Here is a 17,267-nt window from a genome sequence, read left to right on the forward strand (position 1 = left end):
CAGCCAGAGGACGAGCCCGAGCAGCCCCCGCCCCGGAGACACCCGCACGCCGACAAGCGGTCGCCGCCGCAGCAGCATCGGCGGCCTCGGGCGGACCCGGAGCCAGAGAAGCAGGGCGACAGCGGCCCCGAGGAGGCCCCCGAGGAGAAGGCGAGGCCACCCACCCGCCCGGACCTGCCCTTATCCCGGCCCTTGCCCCTCGCCCAGAGGGACATTTGCTGGCGCCACGGGAAGGGGGCCGAGGATTTACAGACTGCCGCAGGGGCGGGCGGGGGGCTGAGACCATGTAATTACTCCTTCCTCTAGTCCCCTCCCACAAGCCCCTATTCTCTACCCCGTATCTCTACTCCGCTCTCTGCCTCCCACCCCCCAAGCACACACCCTTCTTCTAGCCAGGATCTTAAAGCTCAGGAAGGAGGTAGCTCTGCAAGGGTTAAACGGCCTTTTCGGTTTTTCCCTTTCTTTCCCCGCCCTCCAGTCCCTGATTTTCCCACCTCTGTTCTCCTAATTGGCTTTCCCCTCTTCTGTGCAGCCCTTTGGCTGCAGAGGCAAAGCACAAGCCCCTTGCCCAGTTGCACCTGAATCCCTTCCCTACCCCCACCGCTGCTCTCTTAAAAGTAACTCTGGTGCTTCTGGGGGTTAATTGCCCCAGTTTTCTGCCCAGGAGAATTAAAAGTTCTCCCAACCTCCTCTCTTCCCCACCTTACCTCCCTCAGCCCCTCACCACCAACCTCCCGTTACACCTGAGGAAAACTACCTTTTCTCTCTAGCACATGCAGTCTTCAATTCTTCACTGAGCTAGCTTGCCCTAAGCCCAGCTTAGTCCACTCCAAATTTTATTGATAACCTTCCCCACCCTTTTATGTGAAAGAAAAGATTTCCCACTGCCTAGGCATTTGAGAAAAACCCAATAAGCCTCTCCTGGGGAACTTTCTAACAATTAGACCTTGATCTCAAGGCCCTGACAACCCACCCTCAACATTTTTTTTTCTACCCCCCCTGCCCCTACCAGTGCCACCAGGTCAAAAGCAAAAAGGAGACACTCTGAGCAAAGCTTAAGGTTGGGGTAGAGGTGGAGGGGCAAGAAAACTTTTGCTGTTGTTGGGCTTTCCAGGTAGAGTTCAGAGGCAGTGGCTCGCAGTCGTCAGTCCTGGGGGCAATTTATTTGCTACGTGGAAGGGAGGTAACAGGAGCCAGTGCGAACGAAGCCTCCCCCCATCACACAGACACACCGTGGACCCCCTCAAACGATCCCATCCTCTGCAAAGACTCCGCCTGCCCCTACCGGTCTCTCTGCTTCCACCGGGCACATGCTGATGCCCCAGAGCGGGCTGCCCTGGTGGTGGTGGTGGTACTGCTGTGCCTGGTACCGCTGTGGACTGTGCCTCCCAGCCCCCCAGATGCTGCGCCACCAGGGTCTCCTCAAGTGCCGCTGCCGCATGCTCTTCAATGACCTGAAGGTTCTCCTCCTGCGGCGCCCCCCTCCAGCGCCCCTGCCCATGCACGGCGAACCCCAGCCCCCCGGCGTGGCAGCCAACAACACCCTTCCGGCTCTGGGTGCCGGGGGGCGGGCAGGCTGGAGGGGGCCTCGAGAAGGCGTGGGCAGGGAGACCCCTCCCCTGCCACCTTCAGCGGAAGATGACTGGGGTGGCCCAGCCGCAGAGCCACCTGCCTTGCTGCTCAGCAGTGCCTCTTCAGATGACTTCTGTAAGGGGAAGGCTGAGGATCGCTACTCACTGGGCAGCAGCCTGGACAGTGGCATGAGAACCCCGCTCTGCCGCATCTGCTTCCAGGGGCCGGAACAGGTGAGACCCTTTTTCCCTTTCCCTGCTTCCTTCTGGGATCTCCAGGTCTGGCAGGTTGCTACTCTCCTACTTGCCCTGGGGAACCACTGTGCTGTTTCTAGTGTGAGGACTGTAAGTTTTAAGGGCTCCTCAATGATGTCTCATGTGGTTAAGTTTGCCCAAGAGGTGTCTGGTGCCTGGCGGAGCCTGTTTGGTGGCTCAGTTGTCCCCCATGTTTGCATTTTCCTTCCAGTGCTCAATTGGAATATGTTCAATTCCATCCAAAAATTCCATAAGCATCCTCAGAGTAGAAGATTCAGAAGTTGGAAGGGGTGAAGTGAAGAAACTTGGTGGTACATTCATGCTCGTTGCCGAGGTATCCTTGTATCTGATTTGTGGTTAGTGACATTTCCCCAGCCCATCTTCAGTTCCAGATTCAGACTTCTTCCCTCTCTGATGGTGTGTGGAGACCTTGTCCTCGGCAAGCCTATGCCTGTTCCTTCACTTTGATACTAACCCCTCCCATATTATACTGACATCCACAATCACTGAGGAGGAAATGGAGGGGATTGTAAGTTCATGAAGACTATACAGTTTGTTATAACACTTCTTGGCAGACTCAAGTTTTCCTAGGTTGAAAGCAGGTAGGTAAGTAGGGTGAGAGTGAGTGTAAGGAATATGGAGAAGGAAGTAGGGAGTCTTGTCATAACTATTTCCCTTCTCAGCCCTGAAGCACACAAACTTAGAAAGTCCCTTAAACTCTCCCCATCCAGGATAGGAGATGCTTAGCACCTTATGGACCAGAGTCTTCCCAAGGCCGAGGGTTCTCCCTACCACATGCATTCAGATTTTCACAGACATACTCACCCCACCCCCTCTAGCTCCACTTTCAGTCTAGTTTCTGCAGTGCTGGAGAGTATGTGCACATTCTTCTAGAATCATGAATTGTGGCAACACTTTCCACAGAATCCCAGATCAGAAAGGTTCACCTGATCTCGTTAGTGATGCCGGTGAAAGAACATGCAGTCGCACCCCGGGCAGGGTTATGTGGTCACATCAGCCACTTCTTCACTAGTTTCCCGGAAGTGGGGTAAGACTGCTCGGTGCTCCTTGGACAAGTGATGGTGTAGCAGGATGCCATGCTGGTGCTCCTGAGTGGCTCTGGTTCTTGTTGAAGGCTTTCTCTGTGAGAGTCAGGCTTCACTGACATTTTCATTCGTTTTGTCTTTGCCCGGAATGGGCAGGGCACTTCAGGGACAGATGATGACTGGGGCCGTGGCCTGGGCATTATGAGAGGAGGTGATGTTGATCTCAGTGTGAGTAAATGTCTCTGAGAGGCTGAGGGCTGGGTTCCTCCTTCCTGTGACTAGGATTGCCTGAAGTCCCAATTGGACTGCAGCCCAGAGCCAAGGACTCTTGTTAGGCAAGAAGGCCCAGGGTGCCTGCCCTGTGCCCCTCTCCCAGTGCTGGCTATCCAGCACAGACACAAGGAGGAGTGGCGGGGCTGAGAACAAGAATTGTGCTTCACCTTAGGACGCTCCTGGTCAGCATCTGCCCCAATCAGAAGCCCCATCTTCTCAAAAAAAAAAAAAAAAAAGGATTTGTTTAGCTTCCTAACTTCTTAAGCTATTTCTTTCTTCTTCCATGTGCCCTGGTTCAGGTCTGCATGTCACAGGGGCCACTGGGAGTGTGGCTTCTGGCAAGAACACCCTTGTCTCTAGAATACAGCAGGACTTGGAGCCTGTTCTGGAGGATATTTACCTGTTGTGTGAACTTCTTCAGATTTCTTTATACCCTTGAGCCCCTTTTCCAACTTCTGTGATTTAGAGGAACCGTTTTCTGTTCCCCTCATTTGCTTATAAATGTGTTGAGAGGATCCGGAAGATAATGAGCCTGAAAATGACTTGAAAGTGATTAATATATAATGGCATGCATTTTGCTCATGGAAAAGCAGTATTTTGCTAAATAAAAAGGATTATTAGGAATATTGTGAAATACCCTCACGTGATACAGGGTCTGGTTGGAGGTTAGGAGCTTTCTTTTCTTGTTAGTTATTTTTACAATGTGTCATAAATAAAGCGTGGAATAAAGAAAAAAGCTAACACCAATAAAGGAATGGGCTCCGTTATTATGTGGGAGGGATAGGGGGCCACGATGATACTCAGACTGGATCAAATCAAGCACTCCCCGCATATTATTATACTTTGGGGGTTTGCTTTATTTGCACAGCAGCCAGGAGATTTTAATGGGATTGTGTTATTAGTAATAAGAGTAAAATGTGTTAGATGTGAACACATTTTCCCACTTTTTGCTTGTGTTTCTTCACAGGATTTCCATGAGGAAGGGAGACAAAGAGGAGGAGGTGGGGGAAACTCTCTAGAGAAGGAAGAGAGGGAGAGAGACAGTCAGACACAGAAAGTGAAAAGCTGAGATTTCAGTATTTTGTTTTCTGTTCAAGGAGGGAGTGTCCAGCAATTGTCCACACGTGGCCCTGAATGGAGTGTAGACAGTCTGCAGTCCCAGTAGCTGAATGTCTTGGTCTTTTCTCTGCCCAGACAAAGGAACTGAACAGCTCCCCAGTCTTTTGCCACTGCTCCAGGGGCTAAAAGGCTGCCCAAACCGAAAATTTGGTGTCTTCCTGCCAATAACTTGAAATGTATGTGGTGAGGGGCAGGAAACTGAAGGATCCAGCTAGTTCCATATTTGTACATATCTATAAAGGACTTACTACTTATTCATTCACACATGCATTTATTTAGCAAATGTTTGTTGTGTACCTACAGCATGCCAGATGTTGTTTCAGACCCTGAGTATCCAGGAGTGAACAAAACAGATGAGGTCTCTGCTCTCCTGAACCTAAAGTTCTAGTGAAGATGCAGAAATAAACAAGTAAACTAGTAGACAAATAAAGTGATTTCAGATGGCGTTGAGTGCTGTGATGAAGACAAAAGGAGTTAGACAGGAATGAAAGGGAGGGCTTGGGAGCTACATTACACAGAGTGACCAGGAAGAGCCTCCCTAAGGATGTACCATCTGAGCTGATACCTAAGTGATGAGAATGACCCAACGATGCATACATAGGTCTAGAGGAAGAGTTTTCCAGGTGGAGGAGACCCAAGTGTGAACAAGCTTAGCATGTTTGAGAAATAGAAAAGATAGGAGGAGGGAGAGGGATGGGGTGTGAACAAATGCCTTGAGGGCCAACTTGGCTCCAGGCTGGACAGCTGACTGACACTCTCCTTCCTTCAGCCAGTCACTCAGGTGGGACAGGGGTCAGTCGATCAAGGATCTGCGAGAGTGTGGGACAAGAGCCTGGTCGGCAACACTTCACTCTCCATTTCTGCTTGAAGCTCCACTAGTTCATGTCAAGGGACCATGTGCCGTGGTGGGCAAGCTGAGGTCTCCGAAGCCAGATGGCCCCAGTCTGAGGCCTGAACAATTTACACAACTTCTCTGTGACTCAGGTTTCTCATTTGAAAACTGGGATAATAATGATAGTCTCCAAATTCATAAGGTTATTCTGAGCATCAGATCAGTCCACACAATTAGAGCCATGCTGTCACAGTGTTTGTTGTTGCTGTTATCTCAGAGGCAAGAGACAGTGCCCCTCCCACACACCTTGTTTAAAAGGAAAAAGTGTGCCCCAGCTCCCAGTCTGGCAGGAGGGCTGCTGTGACGTGGTCTGTCTGTGGTAGTAGATTGCTTCTTGCCCCCTCACAATGCTCTAGACAGAATGCTGTTCTTCTGTTTCCATCATCAAAAGTCTATATTAAGTGCCTACCTATGTGGGCTGCTCCGCTGAGCAGGGTCTGGAGACACAGGGCAGATGTGGCCCTGCCCCCTCAGGGAGTTTCACAATCTAACCCAGACATCACAGAGGCTTAGAGAGATCAAGGGCACACAGACAGTGAGTCGCAGGTGAATTACAGTAATATCGGGGACGAGAAAGAGATGCATGCTTAAAAGCGGCTAGTGTGTGGGGTGCCTATTCAGAGAGACAAGTGGATGAATTTGCTACCTTTTCCCCAATTAGTCAGAGAAGGTTTCTCTCCTGCTGCTGCAGACCAAGTGAGAAGAAATAGATTTAGGCTGAGTTTAGACAGCTGGAAGCGGAAGAGATGTGAGACACACGGATACCTTAACAAAGAGGTGAAACCACCTCCCAGGCTGGGTCAGCTGTGGAGCCCCTGGAGTGGGTACAGAGATGGAATCTACCATGGCAGTGTGGTGATGGGCCATCTGTTTTGGACCTAACGAAAAGCAGGAAATGAGTCTGTAAGAGATTAACAATCTTGGTCTGCCTCCCTTATTCTTCCTAGGGTTCATTTCCCTGAAGCTCTGAGTTCAGAAGGGGCAAGAGCATGTGGAATATTTTAGTCAGTGTTTTGGGATCTCAGAAAATAAGAGAAGGGCTTTGCAGGGCTGAAGGGAACCTGGAGACCCCAAGATGCAAGGAGAACCCTGGGAATGGAGATCAAGCAGAACATTTTAGGAGAGACCCAAATGGTATATTATTTTTCTTAGAAATATGGTTCAATTTTACATTTCTTTCTGTGATTAATTAACTAATATCTGTATCCACAAAGAATAGACCCATCCTTAACATTTATGGACCCCAGGGTAAGAGGATGGATGGAGGCCCACATATCATAGACCAAAATATTTAAAAGTAATAAATCCAGCTAACAAACTGTTAAACAAAGTACATTTTAAGCTTCTATCTTGACAAATATACCTTCAAAACAACCTGGAAGACAGATTTGAATTTAAAACTCTTCGAGTCCTCTGAATCCTGTACTAGCCAAATGAGGATATCTGGCCCTTGGTCAACAGGCCACTCTGATCTGATTCTCTTTCCACTGCTGGCTCCATCCTGCACCGTAATAAGCCTTGGACATACATGTGTGGGCACACCCACTGGCTTGTCCAGGCTCTATCTATACCACCTCCAAAGAGCTTCCTCTTGCCCCTCTCCCTTTGATTCTGAAGAAAGAGAACCATGAAGGTTTGGGGAGCAGGCTCATGGCTGAATAGGCAGGCATTCCAGGGTTCCAGGTAACTGAAGCATGTTCTAGAAGGAGGATGTGGGTCCTTGACCCTGTAGGCGCCTCACCCTATGGGAAGCATGCAGCTGAAGAAGGGTCAGAGTGGAGCCTTCTATAGCAAGGGGCCCTCTTGCCTGGGTCTAAGGGAGGTACTGCGAAGGGACTGTAAGATCCCTGGAAGCAATGACTTGGTTGTGTTTGCTCATCAATCCAGTTCCTGGCACTTGCTTCACGTTCTATAATTATTTGTTGAATGAATGAGCCTTTAGAGTTCATCCAGTGGGCAGCCCCGCAGGTAGGGGAACTGGGGAGAAGAGACTGCAAGGGAGAAGCATATTCACTGGCATCAAATGCTGACCGTGTGTTGTGCGCAAGGAGGGGCAGACCTGTTCTGTGGAATCACAAAGGGCAGTGCCTTGGCCAGTGACGGAATCTCCAGGGAAGCCAACTTGGGTTTTGACGTCAGAAAGAACCTTCTATCAAAGCTGTCCCAAGATAGTATAGGCTGCCTTAGAAAGAGGGCTCAAGTGGGCAACTGGAACTAGTGACCCTCAAGATCCCTTTTGAGCTTGAGACTTGGGGTTCGTTATGAGATTTCTTGGGGTCCAGAGAGATTTTTAATCTAAGCACAAAGAGATGGGTCTGCATCCCTTCCAATTCAAGGGGTCATCTAGTCCCAGAATATCTATTTCCCGTGTATATAATACATGGCATGTATTATGCCATGGCATCTTCTGCAAAGATCACAAAGAATATTCTCTGTCCTGTGTCCATAGAAATCCTAAGTTGTTGGCAAGCATGTGATTGCTGCAATCCTGAATTTACACCATGCACATACAATAGGAGAGCAAGCATTTCATGAATGGCAGGGAACAGATACCATCATGGACCTAGAATGCAAAACCATCCCAGGAAAGGGGAAGCACACTTGCCACACCTTCCCCAAAGTCATGAGTGAGCTGTTTTCATTTTCCCATCTGAGATTTTTTTTCCCACTGTAGTTTTTCAGTTGCTACATCTGCCAGTCCTGGTCCTATTTAAACCGGAAGGTCCAAGGACCACTTGCTTAGGGTTCTCACCAGTGCTCTAATACTTATTGGGAGATGATGTAAGGATGTTCAAACCTCACCATTGGGTCCCTGGCTATTTTCCATATTTAGCTATCTATTCTTTACATGCACACACATGCACGTGCATACATGTGAGTAAAGTGTTGAGTGAAGCTGTCTGTCATTCACAGACAGAATTAGGGACTGGAGGAGGGGAGACACCTGGTGTCTTGACAGTGGTGGAGTGATTCTCACCTCAACTGTCTGTAGATCCTCTGCACGGTGTTCACTTTGGAGTAATCCTTCTTCACTTGCCAGACTGCATCTGTTTGTGGTGGTTGGCTAATTTATTGGGTGTGGCTTCTAGCTGAGGCCCCCATACAGAGAATTACTTAATAAAGCCAGTAGAGCAGGAGTGAAATATGCATTTCAAAAGAGCCTGGAAGGGGCTTCCCTGGTGGCGCAGTGGTTGAGAGTCCGCCTGCCGATGCAGGGGACGCGGGTTTGTGCCCCGGTCTGGGAAGATCCCACATGCCGCGGAGCGGCTGGGCCCGCGATCTATGGCCGCTGAGCCCGCGCGTCCGGAGCCTGTGCTCCGCAACGGCAGAGGCCACAACAGTGAGAGGCCCGCGTACCGCAAAAAAAAAAAAAAAAAAAAGAGCCTGGAAGAAGGAGAGATACTGGGAATCAATCTCTCTCTCTCTCTCTCTCTGCTCTTTTTTCCAGCTGGTACGTTGGAGAAGCCCAGTTGTGGCTTGTGAGTTGGGAGAGGCGGGTAGGTTTGACAGGGAGGGGATACTCAAAGGAGTGTGGGAATGAGCTAGCTGCTTCTTGTTTGATGAGAAGGAAGCCAAGTTGGAAGTGAGCCCGGATGTGAAGGAGCTGGCAAGAGAATACTGTGCGGGCTGAACTGTATACCATCCCCCTCTCAAGAAGTATCGTATGTAAGATAGAGTCACTTAGACTCTGTGAGTATTACATGTAGTACACATTTGATACCTCCCTCTGTGTATGTTAAAAGTAAAAATGGGACGCACATGGGAATGACCGACGCATGACAAAATAGGTGAAATTGAATAAGTTATAATTTGAGTTCTAGGTAGATGCAAACTGTCCGCAAAGAAGGGGATCTGTGAATAGAAGCTCTGTCCAACTCTGTGATCCAAGCCCACAAAGGGGACACACAAGCCCCAGTCTGGCACCCAGAGCAATTCTCATTGCTCTGATGAGAATATCTCCAGGGCCTGTGCTCAGAGGTGTTGAGGAAAACAGATCAAATTAGTTTCCTTCTTCATTGAAAGGTTACTCTGGATGTGGTTGAAGAGAATCAACATCAATTTCTCCAGAAGAAGCCTCTTGAAACCACCCTGGTGGCTAGCATAGGGCTCTGCATACAGTAGGAATTCAGTATTTGTTGATCCTTTCCCCTCCATCCTGGTACATGTTCATTCCAGACTGATAGACTTATCTCTGGTTCCTAGTGTACACGTAGTAGAAGGCATATTTGCTTGTGTGTACATGGGCACATATGTGTATGTATGTGTCTATATAAATTAAAATGCCAAGCAAGGGGGATATGGACAATCCCTTGAGATACTTTTCACCCCATCCAACCTCCTTTTCTGATTCTATAACGACAAATAGCAACGATTCTTGTTCTAGTAATCGCAGTGATCATCATCCTGGCTTGCGACCACTTGACCAGGAGCAGATCTTTTCTCGTACAATTTCAGAAGGATGGGAAGAACATGGGATTTCAAGTCAGAAAGACATGGATTTAAGTCACAGTTTGGGCCCTTCCCAGCTGGGTGATCCTGTGTGACTTATTTAACCTCCCTGCACCTAGATTTCATTGTTTATAAAACAGGAATAAAATACTGAGCTTGAACACTTGTCATAAGGAGTGGGCAGGATTAAAGTTCTAGGCACACAACAGCTGTTCATTAAATGGGAACAATATTTGTCCCATTCTGTTCGTGTAACTCAGAGACCTGGAGTGGGGCCCCCAGATTACACTGCTGCCTTTTCTACCACACTGTCTCACGACAACCTTAAAAAATCAGATACTCTGATTAAGGCTGTGCTTTGACCACAGTAGACGCCAGCTGTTTTGTGCCTGACCCTCAGGAATTTAGATCCAGTGTCTCTGTTTGGCTGACTTTCTGTCTTCCATTGCCTGACTCTGCTGGACCTCTGTCCTCTCCTGCCTGTGTCCCTCACTCCTAACATATTTGTCTTTACCATCTCCATCACCACCATGTCCCTGACAGATCTTTGTTAAGCAACACTGTCTGCTTGGCAGGAACTGTGCAGAAAGACACTTTTCTGGACTCTGAGTCCCTAGAGGCCAGGAGCAGACCATGCACACGGAGGAGCATGTTGAGGAAGTGGCAGCGGGAAAACCTGCTCAATATGTGACGGCGAGGTGTTTGCATTCAGGGTCATGCCTAGACTAGTGTTTCTGGAAGCTGGCATAGGATGGATACCCCAGACAGACACGACGTTAAATAACATAGATCCTCAAGTGAGAATGTTGTTCTCTTCTCATTTTGCTCTCATGTCTTATGATTATGTCCATGAGAAAATCTCATTGAAGAGATGATACGTCTTTAACACCCTTCTAACACTTGTCATTCTCCTCTGCAAGCAAAGAGAGAAGGCACCAGGCTCAGAGCCTTTGGACATACAGCAATATCTAGCTAGAATCTGTTAATCTTGTTTTGCTTGCATTTGTTTGTGTCTATTCTTTTTTATTAACAGACTTTATTTTTTAAAGCAATTTAATGTTCAAAGAAACACTGAGTGAGTTCCCATATACTCACCCTCACCCCTCCTCCCTACTTCCCCCACCATCAACATCCTGCATCAGAGTGGTGCTTTTTTTCCAATTGATGAACCAACGCTGACACATTGTTATTACCTAAAGTCCATAATTTGCACTGCAGTTCACTCATGGTGTTGTACATTCTAAGGACTTTGACAAAAGCATGATGACATGTATCTACCATTATAGGATCACACAGAATAGTTTCACTGCCTGAAAAATCCCCTGTGCTCCACCCATTCATCCCTCTGCCCCCACCCCTGAACGCCTGCAATATAGTCTGGCCTTTTCCAGAATGTCATGTTGTTGAAATCATGCAGTATGTAGCCTTCCTAGATTGGCTTCTTTCATTTATTGGTATGCATTTACGGTTACGTCTTTTCATGGCTTGATAGCACATTCCTTTTTAGTGCTGAATAATATTCTATTGTATTAGCACAACTTGTCTCTTCTTTTTATGGTTAATGATACTGGTTTTTCACTTATGGTAGTGGCAAAAAGTCTCCTTTAGAAATAAATTTACTGAAGTAAAAATATGAGACATTTACAGAAAAATGTGACGTACGAAGAAAGCAATAGTATGAATATGTCGAACAGTGTAAGTGACTGAAGTTTGGATAACACTGACCTGGGCTGCACACATTACAATAGTTCTGAGACATCTGTGGGCACCAAGAAGTGCGTCAGGAAGGGGAAAATGCAGAGGTGGTGCCCTGGAATCTGCATTTCTAACCATTAGCTTTGACAATTCCGAAGTAGGTGACTACTTCACAGTAATATTGTTTATTAGGGAGCAGTTTGAGGAGGAAGCCAAATAGGAAGGAGAAATGCTTCCACCAGACCTGAGGTTCCCACACATATAAGAAACAGAGGTGTGGGCACTGGTAGAGGAGAGGGCGGTAGTTGGGTGGGCACAGGACCATGTGACTAAGAAGGAAGGGACATGTGTCACTCAGGGCAGAGGCAGGAAGGGATGCCTCTTGCATCCCCCTCCACCCCTGCCTCCGTGATCTGAGAGCTACAAGTTTCACATGGGGCAGCCACAAGATGGAAAAGTCTAACCACCGTGGGAGCGTGACATGACGGTGAGATGCAGACTTTGACTGTGTTAAGACATTGCCCAGCTAATGTTAATTTCCCTGATGAATACAACCATCAATTCCCTCTCCTGAATTATGTTCAGAGGGCGATCTTGAGCAAAGTCCAAGCAGGGGCCTCTCTGGGGAAGCCCCAGAGTCCCAGAGTAAGGCAACAGATGGTGCACAGCCCGCTTCCTCACAGCTCACTGAATACCAACAATGAAGTGCTTCAGCTCTGGAATGGCGCATCACACTCGCCTACAACTTGGCTGGATCTAGAAACATGGCTCTGCCTAACGGCAGCAGGGGTGGAGAGTGTCATCCTCCTAGGTACCTGGAAAGAGAGGAAATCCAGATGTGGGTGAGCTCTAGAAGTCTCCCCCTCCACAGTATTAGTACCTCCCTCTTAGGGTTGCTGTGGGATTTCAATGAGATGACACATGCCAAACATTTAGAACACTGCTGACCCACAGAAAGCATGCAATAAACAGTAGTAGTTATTGTTATTATATAAGGAAGAGGTTGTACTCAGGAATATCCAAGCCCCTTCTAATTCTGTTGTCCTCTTTTATGCCGTATCAGGTGGAGGTGCTGTACCTGGGGTTTGTATAAATCCAGTTTCTCTTTCCACCAGAAGAAATCTCCCTAGAAGAACGCCCTTAGCACTAGGCCTTAAAGACTGAACCAGGGAAAGAATTTGGAAAATAGGACATGAAGGCTTTTCCAGACATAGGAACAATGGAAGCAAAAAATCAGAGATGTTTTTGGAGAAAATTAGCATGGTGGATAAGAATATGGGGCTTTCAGAGCCAAGCAGAACTGTGTTCAAATCCCAGTGTTCCTGTGCAGTAGATGTGTGACCTTGGGCAAGTCACTTACAGACTCGAAATCTTAATTTCTTCCACTGTAGAATGGGAATGCTAATAATAGTACTTGTCTTAGAGGTACTATTGTGAGGCTCAAATGATATAATGCATGCAAAACTCTTGGCAAAGAATAGAGTACAAACACACAATAAATTCTCAAAGATGCAGTGAACATTAGCTCTTGATGTTATCTGATCTACCAACTCTCAATGGTCTTCTCCAAACTTTCTTTGAGAACCTCTGCCTTGATGTGTGTATGATTGTGGGCTGCTGACCTCAGGAGGAGCTTCCAAAATATCACAGGGGTAGATGAAACTAAATATACCTAAGCATTGCCAGTATAGTAAATAAAAATTATCTCACAGATACACATACAATTTTTCAGATGTATGTGGAAGGCATCGTGATGAGCAAAATCAAAAGCATCCTTCACTTTAGTGCAGCTTCTTGTCAATAAATATATTCTCAATGAGCAGATACTCAAAGTACAACTACAGTCATTTGCGAGTTTGTGAAACTCTTTTAGCATTAAAAGGGATCCAAATTAAGGGACATTCTACAAAACAACCAGCCAAAATGTCAAGGTCGTGAAAGATGAAGAATGAAGGGGGAACTTTCCTAGATTGGAGGCGTCCAAAGAGATATGATAACTAAATACAGTGCGTGATTTAGATCGGCTTCTGGACCAGAGAAAGGGCATTAGTGAGACAGTTGGTGACGTTCGAATAAGGTGCATAGATTACTTAATAGTATTGTATCAATGCTAAGTTCCTGGTTTTGGTCATTGTATTGTGGTTCTATAAGATGTTAACCTTTGGAAAAGAAAGGTGAAGCGTTTATGGGAAGCTATGTTTATAAGTTTTTTTAATGAATCTTAAATTATTTCAAAATGAAAAGTTAAAAACTAAAAATAATTTAAATGGGGGGTAGTTTCTCATACTTGGAAAAAAAAGAGTACAGAAAAAAGAAAAAAAGTATAGAAAAAAGAGCATGGGTTTGGTGGTTAGAAAAATTGGGTTAGAATCCAGGCTGTAGCACTTAGCAGCTAAAAGCAACTTTGGGCAAATCAATTCAATCCCCTGAGATGCAAGGTTTTCTTTCTGCAACATGGAGCCAATAAAAGAAATGCATCATAGAATTATTGTGAGAATTTGAGGAGACAACACCTGCCATAGTACATGAAGGGGACTCCAGAAAAACATTCATTCTCTTTCTGGTCTCTCTTTACCCCTCTGTCTGAAGAGGATGATAAATATTCCTCACACATTGCCCCGGGTATAAGTACCGTGTGCTAAGTGCTCTGAGATTGACAGGGTGACACCTGAGCAGTGAAAAGTATTGAGTGGGCAGGAATGTTTTCCCAGTACGGGATCTTAAGCATATAAACAGAGTTCATAATCATCAGCATAAATAGCATTGACCATTATGCAGAGTTCTTTAACACTGCTTAACCTGACATCCCGAAAGGAGCATTTTGGCATACTGAGTGAGTGTGGGCTGTATATTTGATTCCTCCTGTGGCGGTGCCTCGAGGAGCCACAGACTTAAGGCTTCGTGAAGCAGTGTGCTACGTTAGAAAGAAAGCTTTCTAGTGCTGAGGTTCTGAGTTCTCCAGTGTGTTCAGAAAGCAACTGCCCAAACCAGACAGCTGCAGGTGAACGAGGGCAGGCATGAGTGCGAGTGAAGAGATGTCCACTCCTGTTGTGTGTGTGTGTCTGTGGGTGAGAGCGAGCGAGTGGGTATGTGTCTGCACATGACTACAACTGTTTAACACAGAAGAAAAAGGTGCTTGAGGGGGTTGGTCCATTAAGCTGCTCCTGCCTTTCTGTCGTCTTTGTTCCAGAGAGATCACACAGGGTCTGGTCCTTGCAAAGTCAGTACTGACATTCTATACAATAATCGCTTGTTTCTTACTTCTGACATCCATTAAGTGTTTGTCTGCAAAAAAAAATCAGTTTGAGGCTTTTGGAGATGTATGTGATATGATTTCAAAAGTTCTATGCCTCCTCCCTCCCAAAACACATAGAGAGAGGTTCCTCATGATTTAAATAAATTTTCATCATTTCTACGAATGCAATGCAAGTTTCAAAGAAGTGTTTATTTGACATGATGGCTGGAATTTGCTTCACAATAATCCAGTGACTAGAGGGGAAACAAGGCTGGTCATGAGTTGATAGATGCTGAGGTCGGGTGATTGGGTACATGCTTTCTTCTACTATTCTCTCTATTTTTATGTCTGTTTGAAATATTTTGTAATAGAAAGGTATGGCCTATTGTCTGGTTAATTAAATGTTATGAAAAGACAGTTATTAAACCGGTTTTACAAAAGGGGAGGTGGAGCTAGCTGAGGGCTGACAAAATAGCCTGGGGCACAGTGATGATGAGGGCCAGAGCCAAAGACAGGACCAGAGCGCATCCCAGGGGGCACTTCATCAGTCTTGCTCAATGAGGGGAATGAATTTGATGACCTCTTAAGGGATGTTCTGTCCCCAAAGGTCATGATTTAAGGATGAAATTGTCCTGTTGTCCATTTCGTTTCTGGTCCACCTGGTTTGGTGGCAGCAAAAGGATCAGTGTGACCATTCACTCAACAGACATTGAGTGAACGCACCCAGTGCTAGGCCCTGGGAATGTGGAGATAAGATGGGGAGCTCAGAGTCCAGTGCAAGAACCCAGTATGCTAAGAAGCAACCCTAAGATGACATTGTGATGAGTGCCTTAGACCAGGGTTGCATTCATTGTGCTGAAGGACCTCACAGAAGGGGTGACTAGTAATGTCTGGGAAAGCTAGAGAAGAATCGCCAGAGAAGCTAATCCTTGAGTGGCCACATAGGGATGAGTAGGGGGAATTCTCCAGATGGAAGTGCATGTAAGGTAAGGCTATCTGAGACCTACCCTCACTCTCCACGCCAGGAACATTTTCCATTCAGCCTAATCCTCTCTGCCTTTCACTGCTTTTCAAATCACCCTTCTCTGCTCTAAGACCCAGAATTGCTCTCCTCAGAGAGCTGGGTGGATTAAAGTGTGGGCTCCATGCAGACGGGGGAGGGGTGCATTAGCTCCTCTCTAGAAGCTATTCCGCTCAATGCCAGCCTTTCTGGGTTTGGTCCTACTGGACTTTCTGTAATTGCATCCCAGTGGTCTGACTGTTCTTGGGGGCCACCTACCTGGTAATAGTAACTCCACAAAAACTCTCTTGGCTGATTGAATTGAGTTTGTATCTGAAAGCTTCACTTGTGGGTCCAGAAGCTTCCTTACCCTCCAATGCGTGCAGAGGCACTGGATCATATTCCTGTGCTAGGGAGGAAAGAGCAAACTTTATTTTCCTAATTTTTAGAGGTAAGAAACCAGGTTCTACAGAAGTGAATGGAAGGCAAAATGCTAAGATGGGAAATACCAGGAGGAAGACATTTGCCCCTCACAGGAGGAAGACATTTCCTTCTCCACCCTTTTACCAGCTACAGAAGTATTCATTCATTCACTTCCTAACAGATGAACATATTGTAGTGAAGTGGTAATTTATCAGGATGTTTGGAGAATGAGATTAGGGAGGGAAAATGGGGAGGAATGGGACACATTTGTGGTTAATTTAATTTTCCAGTGAATTTGGGGATAACCCTATAATTTATATTTCAACTTTTATTGCTGACAATCTTTATAAAACATAAGTCCACTTTGCAGTGTATTTGAACACCACCCCAAATTCCCTTTATGTTGAAGTGTTGTTGCTTAAAGTTAGGTTCTGTTACAGAAGGCAAAAGAGGGACTTCCCTGGTGGTCCAGTGATTAAGAATCCGCCTTGCAATGCAGGGAACGCCGGTTTGATCCCTGGTCAGGGAACTAAGATCCCACATACCGCGGGGCAACTAAGCCCACATGCCACAGCTAGAGAGAAGCCCACGTGCCGTAGCTAGGGAGAAACCTGCACACCGCAACGAGGAGCCTGTGCGCTGCAACAAAAGATCCCATGTGCCACAACGTAGCCAAAAACTAAATTTAAAAAAAAAAAAGAAGGCAAAGGAATGTCTTTTTAGCTTCACAGACCACAGGATATCTTGTAAAAATCAGTAGGTGGATTTTATTGAAACTGTGATATCAACTTGTTTTATCTTTCTCCCGCAAGAGTGGTGTAAAATTTCCAGTTCATTCATCCAGCACATATTTATTGAGCAGCTGCTTTCTGCCAGAACTGTGCTGAGGATTCTATCCACAGGCTCCTCAGCAGAGTCGAGCTAGACCACAGCTCCTGTCTCCTAGGAGCTTTGCTGTCTTGTAACTGCAGATGGGGCCATTATAATGCAGGATGCAAAGGACTAAGAATTGTGCAAAGTGCTCTGCGTGCACAGACTTGAGGATCAGGGAGGGCTTCTCACAAGAGGAGACAGCTATGGGAGCCCTGAAGTTGACCCAGATGAGAGAGTGGAAGGGCATTCCAGGCAGAAGGAGAAGCTTTTCCAAAAGCCCAGTTTGCTTCAATACACAAGCGTTCCCTCATCTTCCGTTCTCTGTACTCTGGTCCGTAGAGTCATGTCTGCCACCCTAGGGCATCAGCTACAGCAGCTGTGAGCCTCACTCAACTTGGGGCTTCCCCTGTGCAGGTCCCGGCCTAACCTAGTCCTG

The 17,267-nt window shown here is 46.7% G+C and overlaps 1 protein-coding gene across 1 annotated transcript in view; it reads left to right on the plus strand.

Annotated features, from left to right (window-relative positions):
* The first annotated feature begins 753 nt into the window (after nt 1–753).
* The window catches only part of MARCHF4 (membrane associated ring-CH-type finger 4), a 103,518-nt gene continuing 87,004 nt past the window's right edge, over nt 754–17,267 (plus strand). Inside the window, exon 1 of the mRNA XM_060015550.1 lies at nt 754–1,805. Within this exon, the coding sequence (XP_059871533.1) occupies nt 1,311–1,805 (495 nt within the window). The 5' untranslated portion in view covers nt 754–1,310. The remainder of the gene's footprint in view (nt 1,806–17,267) is intronic.

The sequence above is a fragment of the Delphinus delphis genome, chromosome 7, assembly GCF_949987515.2.
Source record: "Delphinus delphis chromosome 7, mDelDel1.2, whole genome shotgun sequence".
NCBI classification, from domain to species: domain Eukaryota; kingdom Metazoa; phylum Chordata; class Mammalia; order Artiodactyla; family Delphinidae; genus Delphinus; species Delphinus delphis.